Raw genomic sequence first — 17,087 nt, 5'->3', positions numbered from 1 at the left:
TGACTGACTGAAAAAAACAATCGCCTCTCTCAATATTCCTCCAACCGGAGCCTCGGAGTCAGCAAGAGATCCCATTCAAATTGCTGGTCGGAGGCTTCCTTCAGCTCGACTAGATAATCAGCTGAGCACGCACATGCAAATCCATGCTCAAAAAAACGAAAACAAACAAAAACAAATGCTCTTAAAACCAGATTACCAGGGTTTTAGAGACCGGACAACATTTTTCTATTTAAGAAAAAAATACTTTTATTTGCAGGAAATGGAAATACAAAAGCATAACAATTTCAATTCATTTCTCTCCCCAAACTAAGTACAAGTTACAAAGCATTTATATTTTTGGTATTTACTTAGCTATGATAAAGAATAAAAAGTCATTTAAAAACAGCGTGATACAACAGATAATAGACTGGCCGTGTGTCTACACCTAGACACTGCTGGTCTATTGAACTCGTTACAAACAAAAGGCGAGCCCAGCCGTCAGCACAGACATTAAAGCTCGAGGTTGATTATGGTTCAGGGTCTGCTCGGCGCTGTTTAAGGGTCGCTCACACTTTGTCAGAGTGCTGGTGTTTTCCATAGACTCATAAAGCGTTTTTACCTGAAGGAGAGATTTTCCTAAGCACTGTGGGCTTTGGGGCCATGGTGCCAAAAGTTCAAGTTCTCGCCCAGTTGGCGAGCAAAGGACAGGAGCAGAGCAACCCAGCTAAAACCTGTGTTGTTTCCTTTCCAGGATGCAAAGCCCACTCGCTGGAACTCGCAGAAGATTGGGTAAGAGGACAAGAGATGGCCACCTGGGGGACATCGCCAGCCTGAGGCAAAGAACTGGACCTTGCACGGGGCCAGCGCAGGGAGCAGGCGCTGTGCTTCCTGCCCAGGGATCTTAGAAGTGTGCAGTGTTCACACCACGGAGTCTGCTCAGCCTAATCCACAAGCTGTTGCACTTCCAAGACCCCATAGCTGTTTAGCCAACTCAGAGTAACCACTTGCCCTTGTTTCCTGTCTATACAGTAACACTTAAAACGTATTTAGCACAGCACTCAGCCCTTAACAAGTGCTCAAGAAATATTTTTTCCTTCCTTCTCGAAACCCAGGGAAAATAAAGCCTTCCTGAAATTTAGGTTGTTCAAAATGACCATAGGAAACAAGGCATGGATTTTTCCTGTGCTAAGTGCTGACCCTTTGGCCATGGAGGCATCTCGCACTGATCCCCAAGTGGGCCAGGTTCCTTGGCCTTGGGAAAATGTTCTGCTGTGTGGATTTATACTACCTTTAATCCCAGCTGGCCATTTTTTTACGCGAGTGCGCCTCTACACAATGGGATTTTCCTAATGGATGCAACCCTGACCCTGTTCTCCTGATGTACAAATCTGGTCGTTGCTCACTTTTAGGAAACCATTTCTGAGCCTTTGGAAAAAGTTATTTCTCCCACCCCCACTGCAATGTAATATTACAAGGCTATCTATAAAATCTCCCATGCATAAGGCATGTGTAAGGCACGAGTGTCTAAGACAAGGGAGGAATATGTGTGTGTGTGTGCGTGACAGGGGGGGACGAGGGAGGGAGGGAGGAAGAGGGAGAGCCTTCGCACTTGTGTGTTTGAATAGCTATTGATTAATGATATTTCCTCACCCCCTTATTCCCCAGGGCCTCATGCAACACTGTTCCTCGGGAGAAAGGGAGGGAAGGAATGAATGAATGAATGAATGAATGAATGAATGAATGAATGGAAAATCTGAAATCTGTCTCTGGCTCCTTCACAGCCCACATTTCACAGCGCCCCCGCTCTCTCCTGTAACTGCCTTCTGGGGTGCAGCAGGCGGAGGGCGAGGGGGGGGGCGGGAGGTTTATCCTATATTTTTCCTAATTGTCTCAGCTGAAAACCATTTTAATGAAATCACTCTGCCCGGGCACCACCTGCTACCGGTTCCACAGTCCCGCAGGCACTGCAGCTGGTCCTTGATAAAGGTTCTCAAAGGCTGGGTTCGACAGCGCCAGGTGAGGGCCCCAGGGCAGGCCAGGGCGGCTGCAAGCCTTCGCCCCTGCCTCCAGCCTCCCACGCTCCCCGGGGTGTCTCCATTTGTGCACACCTCTCACGTGGCAGGTGTGTTCAGAGGAGCAGGCCCGGAGGGGCCTCGGGTCCTGGTTTTGTGGTTTGGCTCGGTCTCAGGACATGGGAGGGAGGAGCCATGAAGTGCTGAAAACTTTTAGTGAAACACTTGTGACAGAAATCCTGGACCCCGACTCACTGGCTGCCTGCACTGGGACGAACCGATCCCACACTCCTGTGCTACGGGCACACGAGACTCACAGCCTCTTTCGGCATTCAGCCTAACCCGAGAGATTTAGGAATTAGAAACATGGTATTTATAGTTGGCTTGTAAATAAGCTAAGCTCAAAGCTGCTTTTACAATCCACAAATCCGGGCTCCAAATGAAAACCACCGATACAAACAAACAGATCGCCTCATTTTGCTCACACTGGAGTCGAACCTCCCCTCCCTTCTGCCCTAAGGAGCAGCGGAGCTCGGCTGTGAGGGTTTTTATATAACACTCGCTTCATGTGCCAGAGGCCCCAGGGTCCCAGCACTTCAGGGGATTCATTCCCAAAACCAGCGGCGAGGCCTTTCACTTTCAGTATCCATTTCCCAGTATAAAGTCAAGAGCTGTGAGGACCACGCTGGGGGTTCTCGGTTACTCGGGGCTCGCCCAGGGAAAAGGTGCCTGTTCTCTGAATTGTTATAAGAACCTCCTCCAATGGGGGTAATCAAAGAAAGGAAAGAGGGAAATATAATTAACACGTACGATGGACAGATTTCCTCGCTCTGGTTTGCGATCGCCGCTATTTGAAATCGGCGGGGCTGACCGGGGATTACTGACCAGTCTGTGGACCCGCTCTGTGGGGTCAAGCCGGGGACAGAAACGTGCACCCGTCCATTAATTATTTGGGACCCACCTGCTATTATCCAACTCTTGTCTCCTGACCCCATTACGTTCTCCTAAAGGCATGTGTTCAGTTTCCTTTACTCGCCAAAGCAGGGAGTGGAGGGCAGAGGTTCTCGGCACAGCGGCAATACTGGCTCTCGGGGCCCCCTTAAAATGGCCATTTGGGCTCCCAGTCTGATGCCTCCTGTCTCTAGATTCCGATTCCGATCCAAAGAGCCGTTTCCCAGACAGAAAACCCTACTGCGTGGAGGTCTGGGGAGAGTGTGTGGCCATTTGGTTTTATTTATTTTTATTACATTTATTGGGGTGACATTGGTTAACAGGGTCACAGAGGTTCCAAGTTACACCTCTATGGTGCATGACCTGCACATTGGAGAGGCATGTCAAGCAAGGGAAGGTGGGGTGAGAAAGGAATCCCCAAGGCACTAAGGACGGGGCTACCAGTTTGCTGCCCCTTCCCCTCTCCCTCCTCTTCAGAGGAGATGTCCCACGCTGGCTGATTTAGGAGCCTCAAAAACCTGATCTGGCTTGGCCGGCGTGGCTCAGCAGTTGAGCATCGGCCTAGGATCCAGGAGATCACAGTTCGATTCCCGGTCAGGGCACATGCCCGAGGTTGCGGGCTCGATCCCCAGTCGGGAGCCTGCAGGAGGCAGCCGATCAATGACTCTCTCATCATTGATGTTTCTCTCTCTCTCTTCCTCTCTCTGAAATCAATAAAGATTTGTTAAAAAAAAACCACCACCACCACCAAAAAAAAACCTGGTTCCGGTGTGGCAGGTGGGTAGGCTGACCCATTCTCACGCTTCTGCCCCTATGGAGCCTTTCCTTTTGCAGCGTCCAAATACTACTTGAGTTAATTCTATCTTTTCTCCTTACATGACACGGTTACCAGACAGCAGCCAGGCCCAGGAGGATCCAGGGCAGGAGAAACGGAGAGAAAGGAGTGGAGGGGAGTGGAGCAGGAGGCAGGCTAGCAACCCCGGTTCCCACACATCCCAGACGGCCCAGCCCTCCTTGGCCAGCGTAAGGGGCAGCGAGGAGCGTGCCGAGGACTGACAGGGCGGCCAGGACCACTGCAGTCTGCACCCTGCTCTCACACGCTGCCGAGAAGGTGAACTTGGCCATCTCCCCATCTGGAACGCTCTCCAAAGTAAGTGGAGAGACACAGGAGTCACGGATGGTGAGCCCCAGATGTACCTGGGCAGACAAACAGATCTGCTTACGAGGTATGGTGGCAAATGTTAATGACATTTACCATGTATCGGACAGGGAAGGAATGGAAGGCCCAGCTGTGGGATTAATCCCTCTTAAGTACAGGTTCTAATGACAACGTGGATGAGACAGGGAGAGCGAGAGAGAGAGAAGAGTTAGAGCTAAAGGCCCTTCTGCTTCTACTAAAAATAAAATACAAAATGTAAGCTAATTTCCTACAAAAAATCTTTTATGAGCTAGGGAAAAACACTTCAGGAAAATTTCCTACATTATACCATAAAAAGGCAATTTCCATTTCTTATCTGTATGAAAGTGGAGAGATTTTTTAACTACAAAAGTTACTTTAATCATTAAAAAATAATAATAAAAGTAGGATGGGGGTTAGGTTATGTCTCTTTGGGTGAGCTGCAAAGTAGCCAAACCTGACTATAAAAGGTAAGACTGTGGATACACAAATGTCACCTGCTCCGACCCCAGGAGCAGCCTCGGGCCACCCTGCGTGGAGGCGGAAGAGAGAGTAAAGCAGGTGGAGGGGAGGCAGGAGGAGGGGCCAGGAGCGGAGAGACAAGCTAGCAAGGTTGTCCCCAAATGCCTGCTGTCAGGACAGGGCTTCCCTACTCTGTTCTGGGCGCGGGACAGACCAAGGGTCTGGCCACAGATCACAGGCCTGAGCCATCCTTTCCTCTGAGTTCATTCTGTAGGACGGCACATGCTTACAGGGGCTTCCCAACTACAGCGACAGGCCCCCAGGAACACAGGGGTTAAAGGAAACGAAACGGGGTCTGGAGGGCCGGGGAGCCCAGAGCCCAGGCTGCCCTCGCTGGCCGAGGCCAGCAGAAGACTGTGAGGCTGGGAGGGCGGCGGCCCCTCCGGGGTTGCAGCGGGAAGCCTGGGCGAGCTAATAAATACTATTTACAAACGGGGAGGAGAGGCCGGGAGGCGATGGATCGATGGGCCGCGGGAAGGGACGGGTCGTGGAGGTGGAGGTGAGGAGTCCTACAAGCAAGGAGCCGGGCGGGTTCGCGGAGGAGAGAAGCCCGAGTCCTGCAGGCATTGCACTTGCGGCCTGTCCGGAGCAGAGCAAGCTGGAGGCCGGGAACTGCAGGGTGGCGGGGTGGTGGGGTGGCGGGGCGCTCACTGGACACACCGGCACTTCCAGGGCTGACGGTGGCCACACCGGGGACCCGGGCTGAGTCACAGTTTCGCCAGATCCCGACAGGTATCCTGGGATTTTCATGGCCAGAGTCTGGGGTCTCCAATGAGTAAGAGTCACCTCTTCTTCACAGAGCCGGTCACACCCCGCAGGTGAGAATCAGGCCGTACCTTTATCTTTCCGGCACTATGGGTAGAAACAAGCCCGCTTGTCCCACCCCTGACCCTAACGTGATTTCCTACGGCAGGAAGCGAAAGGGACCGCGCGGTGCCCGGCTCCCCTCTGCAGGAGGGACTCGGGCTGGAGGGGAGGCGCGCTCACCGCAGGTGGAAATCGCAGGCCGTCCTCCCGTCCAAAGCCGCGGCTGCTGGGCCACTGCTCAGCCACGTCGTCAACCGTGCGGGGTGGGGAAAGGGAAGGCTCATGACAAAGGTGGTTTGGGGACGTAAAGCAGAGCGAAGAGAAAGAGGGAGGTGGAGACCGCCTCTCAGAAGGTGGCGTTCACTCTTCTGTCGAGTTCCACGACCTTCAGGGTTTCATTCCCCTCCAGCTTGGCGCTGACCCTGGGAAGGCATGGAGAGGAAACGGAGGTCTCAGCCAGGCCGGGTGCAAGGCAGTCATCCCACCGTTACAGCTTTGCGGGCTGGCGCAAGCACGGCTCCTCCCACCCGGTAGCAGGTCCCAAGTCTCCCGCTACCGGCCCATCCGCCGTCCACTCTACTACCTCTGTCCATCCCACCCGGGAGGAGACATCCGGCCCAGTTCGAGGCTGATTTGTTATATGTTGCTTTCAAGTTACTGTATTTACTGAGGGTGGTTAGCCCTGTGCTAGACTCTGGGAAGGAGAACACAGGGGAAAGGCTGGTCCCTGTTCTAGCATAGCAAATAATCCAAATAAAGACCAAAAAAACCCCACCCAAAACTAACTTGAAATAACAATAAATATATAACAGAAAATAACTACGTTATTAAATTGTGTAACAGCCTGGAAAGTCTCCAGCCACTCGGAGGAGGAGTATGCAGCTTCAGGAGGGAGGAGACATCCCAAACAAGATGGGATTTCAGTGGGGCCTTGAATAGCTGAGCTAAGAGGGGAGATGACTTGTGTCATGAACCAAAGAATCAAGCAGCTGAGTCTCTATAGCTCTAGAGTTTCTCTATAATAAAATAATAATAACCTCTTAAAGTAGTTAACGAGATTTATATATCATATTTAGTGCTTAAAATGGTAAGTGCTAGCACATGTTAAATATGCAGGTATGATGTAAACCTATAAAGTAAATGTAATCAAGAACCTTCCCCACAGCACTAGGGGGAGAAAGCTGAAGAATCAGAACCAGAATCTCTCCCACTTCCGCTGGCACAGCATCATTTCTGGGAGGTGCAGGGGCCGATCAGCAACCACACCACACACAACCAGGAGTGTGCAGCAGACCGTCCCTCCTGTTTGCCACCCTCAGGTACCTCCCCTAACACCTGATACTCAGGTAAGCCTCTACGTTTACAAAGGGACTTTTCTCCATGACTATCTAAGGGAAACGATTCAGGGAGGATTGGAGCCAAATGTGTTATTTTCAGTGTGGAAACACGAACATGCACAGGGCCTTTTCAACGGTGCCCCTCAATATAAATATATACTTATAACTGCTGCATGTTTATTTACATATAAATCATAAACCTATATATTGCTATATAGCATAACATATACAGGGTGGGGCAAAGGTAGGTTTACAGTTGTGTGTACACGAAACACAGTTTATTCTTCTATCATCATTTACTAGGATTTTTTAAAATTATTTTTCATACGAACAACTGTAAACCTCCTTTGGCCGATCCCTGTACGTACGTCTAGTGGGAAGGCAGTAGAGAGGGTGTCTTGAGGCTCCATTTGCCTAACAAGCCTCCTCCTGTGGCTGAGCTGTGTGTTCACTCCTGTGGCTTTGAGACGACGATGAAGAGCGTGAGGAAGGGGGTCAAGCCCTTTCCCTATGTCATGGAGCGACCACTGCATCACTGCCAGCTCCCCAATGACAGAGCAGACTGCGCCAGGGCGGGAGGGGGCGGGACAGGGTCCCATGTCTGCTAAGGGCAGCTACTGGCAAACAGTAGGCCCGCAGAGTCCCAGGCCCTGGAAACAGGCCCTAAAAGAGTGGAAGGACGGGCTGGACTAGGCCTCCGGGAGAGTCTCCCCCGCAGTCCAGGCTGCTGGCTCCCGACCCATCACCAGTGCATCGGAGGAGAGGAGTCTGTGTGCCATTGACTCACAGGCGCTGCTGCAGCTCCAACAGCACGGACTTCTCCAGGCTGCTCTCGTTCGAGATGATGAAATGGGGAAGATCCACATCAGGCCTGGGCTCCAGCCCCGACGCCCTGAGCAGGGAGGAGCCTCTGTCCCAGTGGCCAAGCTCCCCGGCCGAGGCGGGGCCAGACGGCTCCTCCAGGGGAGATTGTTCCTCGTAGATCAGCAGGTTCCTGGATCTCACTGAGGACGGAGGAAAGTGACAGGTGTTAGGAAGAGACCACAAGGACACATCACATCCCTCACGTGATGCCCTGGGTGGGGGAAGATGACAATCCATGGATCTCATTGCCCAGGACTGAGGGTGCAAGCTGGAGGTGGCTTTCTATAAAGGCTTCAGGGTTTTGTGCATTGAAAAATTACACCAATTATACAGTGTTGTAAAAACAATAGAAAAGCAAATAAACACAATGCAAACTGCCACCCCCACTGCTCTGAAAATAAAAGTCCCCTCTCCTTGCCCACCCGGACCATCTGCAGGAAACACTGCATGGAAAATGGGAGTGAAGCACTTGGAGAGGCCCAGGCTCGGCTAAAATAAGCATCCCCATGACTAGGTCTTGCACGGAGAGAAGGTACAGGGGCAGGAAACTGAATTTTCATTTAGAAACTGGAGTGAAGACGCAAAGCCAAGGCCATGAATAGAATGGCGGGACCCTCTCTTGTTCTACAGGATAGTGGTGTAGCTGGATGGTGCTGTACATATATTCTCATGGGCTCCCATTTAAATTTAGAGATCCGGTAGCTTAGAGAAATAAGAATTTCCCCAGAGAGCACTGAAAGTATTTGGTTGCCATGCCAGCATTTCTGTCACATACCTGGTAGGGATGCACCTGTCTGGTGAAGACCACAAACGTTCAGAACTGCAAAATGGTGCCTCACCAAACCCAACACCGCTAATTCCATGCAGGGCCTTTCAGTGTCTGTGTGTCAGTGTGGACGTTGATCCCTACCTATCACCTGTTTGTTTCCTACCTACTTAAAGGAGATCACTGATCTACGTGAGAATGCCACCTGTTTCTTATCTAACACCTCAGTCTCCACATTCTCTAATTCTTGGGCATCATGGTTTATAAGACATAATGATTCTTTAATTTCATTTTACAAACTCTTACGCTGGCACATATGATTCTACTGCATGGAGGTAGAATCCCAGGGATTCCCTTAGAATGTCATGAAAGCTTAATGCTCCTTCCCCCCAAAACCACATCCCTCTTCTTACTAAAAAAAGGAGACATCAGAATTTGCCAAGAAACATAGTCACGAGCCGGAGTTTGCAAAGTGTGCTCCGCTGAGCTCTAGAGAATTCCCAGGGGTGCCCCCGCCCAGTGGGGGGTGGGCACAAGGGGAAACCCAGCAGGTGGGCACGCCCTCCCCCACCTGCCTCTTCCCTCCCTTCCATGGAGAAGCTCCACTTTTAACACTTTTTAAAAATCGGACTTTCCCATAAAGTTGAGCTTTCCGAAAGCTCCGAGAGGTGACACGGAGACCCTTCCCAGGGCTGAGTGCGGCTCACCCACGGAGGCTGTGTATGGCTCCGGCATGGAATGCTGGCTGGGCAGGGCCATCTTGGTGGCGGAAGGATAGGGCCCGTAGCCCTGGAAGAAGCTGCCGAAGGCCACGGCAAAGCACAACACAACCACCTGCAGGGTGAGGGAGAACAGGGGAGCTTCGATTCCAAGATCCACAGAGCAAACCTTCAGGCCTGCAGCACCCGAGGGGCCCAGGGAGAAAGCCTCCCCCCAGCCCCACCACGGGTCACCACGCAGAGTGGGCCGCACGCTGCCTCTGAGCCCACAGCACCCGGACTGCAGGGAGGGGAGGGATGGAGACTGGGGAGCGGGCTGGGCAGTTACAGTGCTGCCCCTGGGGAACCTCACCATCAGGCAGGTGCCAGTCTGCGTGCCGGCCAACTTGCAGGTGCGAGAAACCTTGCCCATCACCAAAGTCTGCAGCTTCTGCAGCTGCTGGAGGAGAGTCCTGTGAACATAAAGAACAGAACCATGGAGGGCACCTGAGGGGTAAGACCATGCTTTGGGTGGATCTGCCTCAAGCTCCAGGACAGCTGCTGTGACTTCGTGCCTGAATTTGGAGAGAGAGCCAAGGGACGGTCCCCCATGGAAGAACATGGGGACACCAGTGCCTTCTAGGGCCGGCGTTACAGAGCATCCTGGGGGCCAATGAGTCAGTCCCTACGCTGTTCTGAGTACTCGGTGAATGCCCCAAATTTTCCCTGACATGTTGGGACTTGTCGGTCAGCCATTGGGAAAAAAAGTGAAAAGACCTTTCTGACTGGCTGGTGACCGTGATACAGGAGAACTCATTTACCCAAAGAAGAGAAACACGGGAGAAGACGTGAGAAAAAGGAAAGGGAGAGGAAAACGCCCAGCAGAGAATGATGGAAGGACCAGAGGTGGTGGCCGTGACTGGACAGGACAACACTGTCACAGAGCTACCCTCAGGGGGCAGGCTAAGGGAGAGAGAGGGGATTAGCAAGAATGGCAGAGAGGCAACAGCCACGGCACCTGGAGCCCGTGGTCCTTGAAGGCTCACGGCACCTCCACGGCCAAAAACGAAGCCAAAATACGAAAGAGCCAAGATGCCTGCTCAACTGCATAGGGCCCGGGCCCAGGCCCTCGGAAACCAGCCTCTGATATCGACTCAAAAAACAGTTGTTCTACCCCTGAAACTGGACTGCGCACAACCTTAAAAGGGAGGGGTTTGGAATGAGAATAGTCTCTTCTGCTCTGTGTGATTTCAGGTCACAGAAAGAGCGGGGGTGAAATTCTTGGCAAATCCCGGACACGACAAGCCATAGAAAAAGATCTCACAACACACCCTCCTGAACCAGCGCCTCGGAGGTGAATTTCTCATGAGCAGAGTGAAGAGTCGAAGCTCCCGCCTCCCTCATCCCTCTTCCCCAAGCCCAGTGCACAAGGCCGAGTGGAAAGATTTTACAAGCAGATGCTTTTCCTTGAGTCTCAAAGGTTTACAGAAAAGTCATGCTGCGATGCAACTTTAGAAAGCCAGACAAGTTCACTGGGAAACATTAACCGATCCCTTGTTGGCAGAATTCCTGGCTTTCACGGATAACTTGCCTCTCGCCACAGTCTATCTCCTGAGTAGCTTTCAAGGGCTCAGAGACCAAGCAGGTTGTCCCAGGGTTTGCAGCTTCTCCTGGGCAGGTGTCAGTAAAATGAGTCCCCTGGGTGTAAGCCAATTAAGGAAGGTTGGCCACTGGATGGTACCGCTTTCAGCAGTTAAGCGGGTAAAAGTGGGGGCAGAATGGGAGCCACCCGAGCACATGCAGGGGAGGCTTTCTGAACCCCCAAAATCTGTGTGTGGTCCCAACTACACCATATTTTTACCTTGTGCCACGATTTTAATTCAAGCAAAACAAAATCGTTCATCCCATTAATTAGTATCGTTAATGGAAATTCATGTAGATGGAGATTCTGTAGTACGTGGTTGTAAATTTTTAGCTTTATGGTTATCTAGAAATACAAGCACACGTAGGTGAGACCCGATTTGGTCTTTAAAAGTGTTCTGTGCGCTTCTCAAGGCTGAGAAATACTGCCAGAAGGATTACCTTAAATTCTGCTTAAAGAAAACCTGTCATTTGCAACAACATAAATGACCTTGGAGAGCACTGTGCTAAGTGAAACAAGCCTGGCAGAGAAAGACAAATCGCACATGGTATCAGTACTACGTGGAATCTAAAAAAAGAGTCAAACTCAGAGAAACAGAGAGTAGAAAAAAGTGGTTGCCAGGGGCTGGCGGGTGGAGGAAACAGGGAGAGGTTGGTAAAAGGTACAAACTTTCAGCTGTAAGATGAATACATCTTACAAGGTTTGAAGATCTAACGTATAACCTGGTGACTATAGTTGATAACGCTGTATGGAATAATTGAAATTTGCTATGAGAGTAACGCTTAAATGTTCTCACCCAAAAAATTCAAAATAAAAAGGTAAATAGGTAAGGTGTTGGATGTATTAATTAACTCAATGTGGGAATTCCGTTCACAATATATCAAATGATCACATCGCACACTTCATATAACTTACAATTTTGTTAACTACACCTTGATAAGGCTGGGAAAAAAGAAAACATTTGCAATGAAATGCTCACTTGACGCAGCAGGTATATTTCCTCGCCACGCTTCTCTCTTCTCCCAGCACCTCCCAAGAGCACTCCGGTCTTACCCCAGCATGGCTGCCTTTCCAAAATCGAGAGCTAAGTGGCCTACCACACACCCCCTTCCCGGCCGAGCTGAGACGGGCTGGCAGGAGCGCGCATTAATCCGTCACCATCTGTACCGGCCCCAGAGCCCCGCGGGGTTGTCCCCGATGTTTCCTGGAGGTCCTGGGGCAGACGTACAGGTGAAGGCCCAGAAAGGACCGGGGGTGGACCACACGGCGCAAACCCTTTCCTCCTGCATTCTGGCCACCTCTGCAGTACCAGGTAATAAGGTCTTTGTTGCCAGCTGAACTACGACAAAGGGGCCTCCGTTCCCTGGGCTGCCTGGGATGTGGCTGAAGAGCCCGCCTGTGAATGACAGCTGCCACATCTGCTGGGCACCTCCGCTCCGTGGGGCGCTCCTGCTGGCGGCCGAGGTGCCCGAGTTCAGCTGTGCCCTGCGCCCAGTGGGAAGGTTTCTCCATCCAGGGTCTGTAAGACAGCAGCTTTCCAGACGGTACCGAAGCCGTTTACTCCTCTTGCTCCAATGTCTAAGGTGTTTTTAAAATGAAACCACCGTTTCCATTTTTACCACCCGTCCCTACTCACCCACGGCCTTCCCACACTTCCCCCCTGCCCATCGCCCGCTCCCGCCCCGACTTCAGAATCTGGAACACCGAGAAAACCAAGTCTGTCCAAGGCTCGGAACATGCCTCCCTTCCAATTTCTGCTTGAGGCCCCTGGGCCTGGTACTCCCTCCCCTAGAATGAAGAGTCTCCCAAGGGGCTCCACGGTCCCCTCAACGCAGACCTCTAGCAGGCCACATCCACCTGAACCCCAATGGCAGGCGGCCTTGGGCCGAGTGCTACAGTTGGAAAGAAGGACCGTTTCAGCCGCCTGGGCCAGCAGGCACATGCTCACGGGCCGTGTGGCACCTCCCTCGGCATTCATCCCCCCCCCCAACTCAAAGTCACTACACTCTGAATCCACTGCTAGTGAAAATGGGTGGTCAGTGGTCCCTGATTTCCGACAGTTTATAATCTAACCCTTCAAGATGAGCAAACGCGTAGTTTAAAGTAGGTATATCCTAATTTGGAATTTTGGTGGAGAGCAACAGCGATTTCATGTGCTGTTTGCTGCTGCTGCTCTTGCTGGGACTGGCGGAGGTGACCCAAACGGGTGGTGGAAACGATGAGACTGCGAAGGCCTCAGCGATCAGCAACCCTGAGTGGTTTCACCCGAGGGAGGTGGGTTGGTTCGCCCACCCTGAAAATCTAGACAGACTTCTACGGGCTGATAAAGTTGAGGAAGTTCATATCTTTTCATACAACAGAAATAATCGTTTTTGTCATAAGGAAATAAAATCAACAGTGACGGAGTGAGTGCCCACCGATCGGGTTCGAGGAACATCACAGACTGAGACACTAAGTAACTGTCTCAAAGACACAGAACTAGTAACTGGAAGACTTAGATGTAAACCAAAACCAGACTCCACGCCCCTGGGCGCTTTCCAACACAGTACAACGTGGTGCCCTAATCTGGAACCTCATAAAATTAGCCTCCAAAATACTTATTAGCTCAGTAGATTTTCTTAAATCCAGTGACACTGATATCACATCAACAAGAGCCCAACCGGGAGATAAGTCCACCGCTAAGTGTAAGAAGATTACTATCAGCAGGGACCACGCCACATTCAGAAGAGACGAAATAAAGCCAGCCCATGGCAATGAGACACATACCAACAAAGTTTCTGTGACAGTGACACAGATGAAAACAGGAAGGGCACGTGAACGTTTACTGGCACTTCTCTGGATAGACCCAGATAAGATGCAAGTGACAGGTAGGAGGTTCAGGGGTGCCGCATGCCCCACCTCAGGCCCCAGGAACGCACACCTGGGCTCTGCTTATGGGACTGGAAACTAGACCTGTCTCTCTGCCGGACACCGAGGAGCAGATGCGATGGCCTTAGGACGGCTCAGCTGGTACAGTCGCTGGAACAGGGGCACAGGCTCCCCCAGCAGAGGACCCTGAGCTTAGAGCTCGGCACCACTTCTCTGTGTCCTTCATCAGGTAACTACAGAAGCTCCGAGTTTAGGCAGCTGGTCAGAGTTAATTCCCGTGACCTCACCTAGTGCCAGGGTAGTGAGAGAATCCCTGCTGGGGGACTCTGGGGGTGTTGATACAAGTACCCCATGAAGCATGCTTGCTGTGTCTTTCCACTGGTGACAGATGAAGCCAGGCCTCCTTACGGGAAAGCCTGGGACCTCCTCACTGACATGTTCTAGGGTGCTGTGGTTTACTCTGCTCTCCCAGATGTCACTGGGACAGACCCACAGCCAGCATGGATGACAGCTGTTACCCTGCTTGCGTGAAGGGCCAGGCAGAGGAACGGCAGCCATCAGATGAATGAAAGAACTATTTTAAAACTAAAGCTGTAGCCCTGGCTACAGTGGTTAGAGCTTCAGCCCAGGCACCAAAGAGTTGAGGGTTCGATTGCTGGTCAAGGGCACATACCTGGGTTGAAGGTTCAATCCACAGCCCTGGTTGGGGCACAGGAGGGAGGCAACCAATAGGTGTGTCTTGATGTGTCTCTCACACCAATGTTTCTCTCTCTCTCACACGTTCCCTCCTTCTTTCCCTTATACTCGCTCTAAAAAAAAAAAAATCAATGGAAAAAAAATATCCTCAGGTGAGAATTAACAACAACAAAACTCATAAAGTTATAAAATCAACCAGAGGACGGACCCAAAAGTGCATTCAAAGCTCAATATAAACTTCTCCTTGACCACTATATTCTATATCATCAGTGATCACGGCTAATTGCGGCTTAATGAATTCTTGGGCTTCCGGGAGTAAGGTCTTAATTTAGAGAAAGGAGTCCCCTTAGCAAACGTTTATCTGGGCCAAGAGATTTCTCACGACTTGTTAAATCGGAGTGTCCAACACTCAACTGAAAATGTGGATTCTGGCCTGTGGTGAGATGTAAAAATATACCTAGTGGCTGTCCTCATACAGTTCCCTGCAAAAGAGCATCCGAAAGAAGCTGCCAGTCTTGCCCGAAATAAAGCATCCCCCCCGGATCTTGGGAGGCGTATCGAAGGAAACTGGGCAACACATTCAGAAGGAGCGACAGCGAGAGACACAATCTTACAATCACTGGGAAACGCATCAACAGACTCGTGTGTTTCCTTTGTATTTGGTTTAATTTTGTTTTCTTCTGTTTCTTTCAGAGGGAGAGAGAAGAGTTATGTCATTGCATGTTATACTTTGAACATTCAAGGACCTAACTTCCCACTGGAGTCAGAAACCAGGGCCCAGGAAGAATGAACGGTGGTTCCCAATGACTTGCTGCGCCGGGAGCCGCAGACCAGGCCCTCTCCACAGACATACTTTCTACTGAGTCTCGAAACAGCTTCCTCACAAAGGGAACCACCTGGGCTGTGGTGTGTGTGTGCACATGTGTGTGTGTACAAACCACTCTCGGGGTAAATCAGCCTCCTACAGAGATGAAGGAGCTTTATTCACATCCTTGGGAACTACCTGGGGTAGTATTTTCCAAATTCCTAATCATGAACCATTAGTGGGTTGTGGAAACTACTGGGATGTGACTGGTGTATTTTAAAAAATACAACAGAATCAAATAGAACACAAAATATTTGAGGGCATCACACGTGGCAAATAACTACTCATTTGTGAAACATCCATATTAGTCACGTATAGGATGTATATGTACGTGTGGTGTGCCTGAGTCACGACACAAATGTAGAAATGGTTATAATCAAAAAAAGTCTCAGCGCCACTTACCTAGGGCAGACATGCAAAAATATATATATCTGACTATCAGGTGGCTTCATGATGGAAGAGCTAAGCATCCAAGTCCTTCTGAAGCAAAATCCCATCTGAATCCCTCCCCACCCCACCCCACCCCACCCCTACCCCAGCCCAGTCTTCTGGAGTTAATGTCTAAGAAGATCTGAGTGTTAGGAGGGTGTCCAAAAGCTAAGTCCAGGGCGGAGGGTGGGGAGGTGGTGGGATGTAACATTAATAACTAGGAGTTCCACACACGGCAGAACAATATCTAAGGGGGTCTCATGAACTAACCCAAAGACTTTTTTTTTTAAGATTTTTTATTGATTTTTAGAGAGAGACGAAGGGAGAGGGAAGGAGAGAGAGAAACGTCAATGTGAGAATGAAACATTGATTGGCTGCCTCTTGCACACCCCCGACTGGGGATCGAGCCCACAGCCTGGGCATGTGTCCTGACTAGGAATTGAACCAACAACCCTTCGGTGCCCAAGATGATGCCCAACCAACCGAGTCACACCGGCCAGGGCTATCCCAAGGACTTTTAAATACTGAAATACGACACATACAAGACAGCCACATTCCGTGAAAATCCTAACCTTTGAGTGAGTGCTCATTTATGTATGATCTTCTGTCTAAGTTTTGAGGGGTGTTCATGGGGCTCTGGCCTAAATGAAGAGAGTGGGGTATAAATTGTTTTCTTTCTCTTTCGGAGTAATTGCTACAAGAAGTTTATTTTGCAGGGACGAGAGGACACTTGTGAAATATTCTATTACCTACTGGCCCAGGAATACAAAAAAGAGCATCGCAGAATGTTTTCTGGGGCTGTGCAATTTCTAATTTTACCACTAAATTACACCACAACGCCTTTCTAATCTCTCTGGGGCGCTTAGTCTAGTACTCAACAACTCTCTGAAGTCTGAAATATTTTTACCTAACAGAAAGCTTATACTCTTTGCACAACCAGAAGTTGGAGGTAATGGAGGAATGTGAAGTGAATTAAACCAAGACAAAGGTCTACACAGGGGTAACGTGGGGTCACTCATCAGGACTCACATGACCTCTGTGTAGAGCAGGGAGTGGGCTCGGCAGTTATGTCCAGTTTAGAGAGGAGAATTCACACAGAAAAGACCGTGACAGAGTGTAGGGAGCAGATACACAAAACTGGTGCGAGAGACACAGCCCTGTGGCTGAACAAACAAATCAGGAGAGCCAAATACAGCCAAAGCCCGGTGGGCTTAGCTGGAAAAACCCGTACCAGGAATTGTATAAAGATTTTAAAGAACAAGAAAGGTAGAGTTGGATAGAGAGAACTATAGCTAGGAGGAAGGTCGAGGAAAACTGGGGAATTCTTATTTCTGATAATGACAGACATACATGTCAGGACAAGCACATCCCTTATTCCCATGAGCTCTGGGGAAAGGGTACCAATGAGACTCACATACCACCCATCTTCTCCTCACCCAGTGCACCCCAAGCCAGGCAAACTCTGCCCTCAGGT

General features: G+C 50.4%; 1 protein-coding gene across 1 annotated transcript in view; it reads right to left on the bottom strand.

Annotated features, from left to right (window-relative positions):
• Positions 1-3,672: 3,672 nt before the first annotated feature.
• CREB3L2 (cAMP responsive element binding protein 3 like 2) overlaps positions 3,673-17,087 on the bottom strand; it is a 100,297-nt gene continuing 86,882 nt past the window's right edge. The window contains exons 9-12 of the mRNA XM_081147807.1: positions 9,487-9,586; positions 9,123-9,249; positions 7,573-7,789; positions 3,673-5,870 (exon numbers count right to left, since the gene is read on the bottom strand). Coding sequence (XP_081003933.1) covers positions 5,795-5,870; positions 7,573-7,789; positions 9,123-9,249; positions 9,487-9,586 — 520 coding nt within the window. The 3' untranslated portion in view covers positions 3,673-5,794. The remainder of the gene's footprint in view (positions 5,871-7,572; positions 7,790-9,122; positions 9,250-9,486; positions 9,587-17,087) is intronic.

The sequence above is a fragment of the Miniopterus schreibersii genome, assembly GCF_964146895.1.
Source record: "Miniopterus schreibersii genome assembly, chromosome: 9".
In the NCBI taxonomy this organism is placed as follows: domain Eukaryota; kingdom Metazoa; phylum Chordata; class Mammalia; order Chiroptera; family Miniopteridae; genus Miniopterus; species Miniopterus schreibersii.
Note: the sequence above shows the minus strand (reverse complement) of the source record. Positions and strands in the feature narration are given on the sequence as shown.